The following is a 4,096-nucleotide window of genomic DNA, read 5'->3' as shown; positions in this document are numbered from 1 at the left end:
GGCCCTCTGGCCGTACGGCGTCGACGTCGTATGGTGAATTCGTGATCGGAGGCATCCTTTGACAGCGTTCGGTAGCTTTTCTTCCGGCTTATTGTAGTGATCTCCCTTTTTACCTTCTCAGTGTCGGACTAAATGTTTTACATTGGTAATGGGTTGTTGGTGCCGGTCATTCATGAAGGTGACCTCATCAACTCATGACATGCATTATCTCTCAAGGTTTAGGCAGGAAGTCATGTATTCACTGCTCATGGTGGTGGGTTTCCATTATCACTTTACCAATGCTTTCTTGTGGGCAAAAGGAAATGCTCTGTTGTTCAGTGTAGCCACGTGGTGTGGCCATGACAGACATAGCAAAGCTATGCGCCCTGGTTTTTTTTTTTCCTCGCGTGGTCGCGTTGCCCTTGTGCGAGCTACTGTTAGCAGAGCTATGCGCCCTGAAATCTTGCTCTTATATCCATGTGATTATCGTAGAATCCGTATCCACTGTTGAAGGAATCCTTGTCTGCGTATCTCATCTCAAGGGAATAGTGATCAGATCGATACGCATACGTTATTCCATATCTGAATCTGTATTTTTGCCAAACTCTTCTAGTATATCTGAAAAATTGGGCCTGCCATCCGACGCCGTCCCGTAACCAGTTGCCACCAGGGCGCCGGGCCCACCTGCAGCCTCCCGTGGCCCCGCTCCTAAACACCCGCCGGCGCTGCGCCCCGGAGGCTGGAGGGGGCCTGTGGGAAGCGTTTCAGAGTTGAGACTCCTCGCGGCTCGGAATCCCATCTCGCGAGGAGGATTGGAGGAAGAGGAAGCGGAAGAGGAGGAAGAGAAGGAGCGTGGCGGCGCGATGGCTCCCGATCCGGAGGCGGCGGCTGGCGGGCAGGCGGAGCCGCCCGACGAGGAGGAGGACGACCCCGACGTCGACGAGGTCGACCCCACCGGCCGCTACCTCCGGGTACGCACGTGTTCCGCCGCCGCGGCTTCTCGAGTTCGCTTCCAGCTAATGTCGATTCGTCTCATCGGGTTGGGTTCATCGCCGATTAGCGAGGGGGCCGATCTCTGTTCTTGTTCTTGATTGCATCCTGTTGTCGCAAATTCGTCTGAATCTGAAAAAATAGTTCTTCCTCCCTGACCTCTGCGGTTTCGTGCGTGCATTGTGCAGTACAAGGAGATCGTGGGATCAGGTGCCTTCAAGACAGTGTATTTTCCGATCTTCCCTCGTCAGCTGTTTATTAGCAGTGATAATTCAGTAGCAGATGACAGTAACTAATCCCTCGAATTCAGAGGCATATTCGTAAACTCGAGCAGCCACATAATTCAGGCCCTGAATACTTGCTTCATTATTTCAAACGAAAAAAATACGAAACAGTTGTTTGGTGTTGCTGCATCACGTGATCGATTTGGTGGCAGCTACAAAGGCTTCGACGCGGTGGACGGCATCGAGGTGGCGTGGGCCAAAGTGGAGATAACCAGCCGGATCATGGGATCCCCGAAGGAGCTGCAGCGGCTCAAGACGGAGATCCAGCTGCTGCGGTCTCTCCAGCACAAGCACATCCTTAAGCTCTATGCCTCGTGGGTCGACAACAAGAAGAGGACCGTCAACATCATCACTGAGCTCTTCACCTCCGGCAACTTGAGGCAGTACGTGTTTATGTATAATTGTATATGCTTATCTTTTACTAGTTGCAGAATGTCTAGTTAATGCCAGTGTACATACAAAATTTGGATAATATTTTTCTTCTTTCAAATATAATATTTGAGAATTTTCATGATAGTTCAATATTCAGATTCAGAATACTAAATGAAATATGTCGTTTGACATAAAGTTGGTTCTTTTGGCCCTCCATTCAGAAGAGAAACAGCTGTACAGAAGTAGTTAGCTTCCCCGTCCCCTTTATGATCTATGTTATGTTGTGGTTAGGTACCGTACAAAGCACAAAAAAGTTGACATCAAGGCAATGCGGCGATGGGCGAAACAAATATTGACAGGGCTAGCTTATCTGCACGATCAGAAGCCACCAATCATACACAGGGACTTGAAGTGTGACAACATTTTCATCAATGGAAACCATGGAAAAGTAAAGATTGGGGATTTCGGTTTGGCAATGGTCATGCAACAGAGGAAGACACAGAGTATACAAGGTAGAATTTATCTACAAGCCACACTGCCAGATATTTCTCTCATGCAAACCTAACATGTGTATACATTTACCCTGTAACGCAGGCACCTTAGAATTCATGGCACCAGAGCTCTTTGGTGAAAACTACAATGAGTTGGTGGATATATATTCTTTTGGGATGTGTATGCTTGAAATGGTGACTGGTGAGTGCCCTTACAGTGAATGTCAGGGCTTTCTTCAGATATACAAGAAGATTTCTGAAGTAAGTGACCTGTTTCCTATAAAGTGCCTACCCTCTTCAAGATTTCTCAAGAAAATACCAAACAGCCCCTTTTGTTTTATATGAATGGCGCTATAATTGTACAATTGTAGGGTGTAAAACCAATTTCTCTCTCCAAGATCAAAGATGCAGAAGTAAGAAGTTTCATAGAGGGCTGTCTGGGTTCAGCAGCTGACAGATTACCAGCAAGTGAGCTCTTGAAGAGCCCTTTTATCCTGAAAGATGACATCATCAATGATAAAACCTTTAATCCAGCACAAGAACCGATAGCGTTTCCACAAAATTTGGATCTAGATCTCGATGCCACACCAATTTTCGTCTCTTTGTTATCCAATGGAACTCCTGGTGATGGGAAGGAGTCTATCAGCCTGGTGCTTCGGAGGGGTGTTTTTGTGCTGGAAGGAGATATGAGGATCAACGACCCCGTCAAGTTGTTACTAAGAATTCCTGTCCCCAATGGTAATTGTTAAAACATCAAAAGTTCATCTTTGGGTTGGAGAAATTTCCATTTGTATGAGTACTGACGCTGCATATTGATATTTTTTAATACAGGTAAGTGTAAGAACATTGAGTTCGCATTTGACCTGGAGAAGGACACGAGTCTTTCAGTGGCTACTGAGATGGTCGAAGAGCTTGAACTGCCTTCTTGGAGCATGCATGCTGTGGCGAAGCTGATCGATGCATTCTTGCTCAAGACGGTGCGCGGCTGGAGGCCCTGCGTTCAGGTCGGCCAGATGATTCAGGCAGTGCTCAACACTGCATCAGCAGATGGAACGTGAAATTGTGAATCCAAATCTCTCGGTGTTTTTCTGAATCCAAAGCACTGGTTCAATGCTCATGGTCATCCATTCTGCCCCTCTTGTACATGCTCAAATCGCAATGCCATGAACGGTGTTGCTAAGCACATCTTTTTTTTATTTGATGATGGCTAAAGATTGTGCATGCATGATTACTAATTTCTCTAGATTAGTTCTTGTAGTATTTCATATTATTTTTGGAGTCTTTTATTCATAGGAAAGAGGACGATCGTTCAAAACTGATGATACATCAGACTCCCGCCATTTTCTTTCCCGTGTGACTTTTCTTTTTCGGTGGCAAAGATGCTGCCGATGTTGCACTCTAGGCATGGTATGGTGACCCTCACCTCAAATTCTATGGAGGTGGCCTATCAATGTTCTTGGTGGTGTCACAACGAGGGCTTCGGCCTCCAGGTGTTATCAATGTTAGACAAATAGATTGTCTGTATTGCATGTGTACTGGACCTGGGTTGTGTCACGCCTAGGCCCAAGGGCGGCTCATCCGAGCCTGCTAGATGATAGTGTTGATACAGAATCGCGCCAACACACTCGAATACACTAGAACGTGCAACGATCGTCAAAACGATCAACACAACGAAAACTCTGGGCGGACCGGTCTGACCGGTTTCGCCGACCGGTCTGACCGGTGCAAGCAGGGAGCTCGCGAAGACCTAGAACAGCGAGCTCGGGAGGGACCCCGTCGGAGCTCGTGAATGTAGGGTTGCTCTGAGGTCGGCAGGCCACTCAGAACGTCTTCAAACGCCGTCGAGACGAAGGAAGAAAGCAATCTAGGGTTGGAAAAGACTAGGGTTTGAGAGATAAAAAGTAATGCGATTTTTGTATTGATTCGATTGGGAATAACCTCAATCGGCCTTAGCCTTTATATTTATAGGCCGGGGAAGTC

The 4,096-nt window shown here is 47.1% G+C and overlaps 1 protein-coding gene across 2 annotated transcripts; it reads left to right on the top strand.

The window, feature by feature from the left end:
* The first annotated feature begins 712 nt into the window (after positions 1 to 712).
* Positions 713 to 3,466, top strand: LOC120686195 (probable serine/threonine-protein kinase WNK6). Of its 2 annotated transcripts, XM_039968370.1 has the most exons (7): positions 723 to 950; positions 1,158 to 1,195; positions 1,406 to 1,636; positions 1,917 to 2,137; positions 2,220 to 2,377; positions 2,488 to 2,854; positions 2,948 to 3,466. In XM_039968370.1, the coding sequence occupies exons 1-7, from the start codon at positions 843 to 845 to the stop codon at positions 3,172 to 3,174; spliced, it is 1,350 nt and encodes a 449-aa protein (XP_039824304.1). In that variant the 5' UTR covers positions 723 to 842; the 3' UTR covers positions 3,175 to 3,466. The 2 variants fall into 2 exon arrangements, with proteins under 2 accessions (XP_039824305.1, XP_039824304.1); XM_039968371.1 differs by lacking the exon at positions 1,158 to 1,195 and having other exon boundaries at positions 713 to 950.
* Positions 3,467 to 4,096: the final 630 nt, after the last annotated feature.

Source organism: Panicum virgatum, chromosome 8N (assembly GCF_016808335.1).
Source record: "Panicum virgatum strain AP13 chromosome 8N, P.virgatum_v5, whole genome shotgun sequence".
NCBI classification, from domain to species: Eukaryota; Viridiplantae; Streptophyta; class Magnoliopsida; order Poales; family Poaceae; genus Panicum; species Panicum virgatum.
Note: the sequence above shows the minus strand (reverse complement) of the source record. Positions and strands in the feature narration are given on the sequence as shown.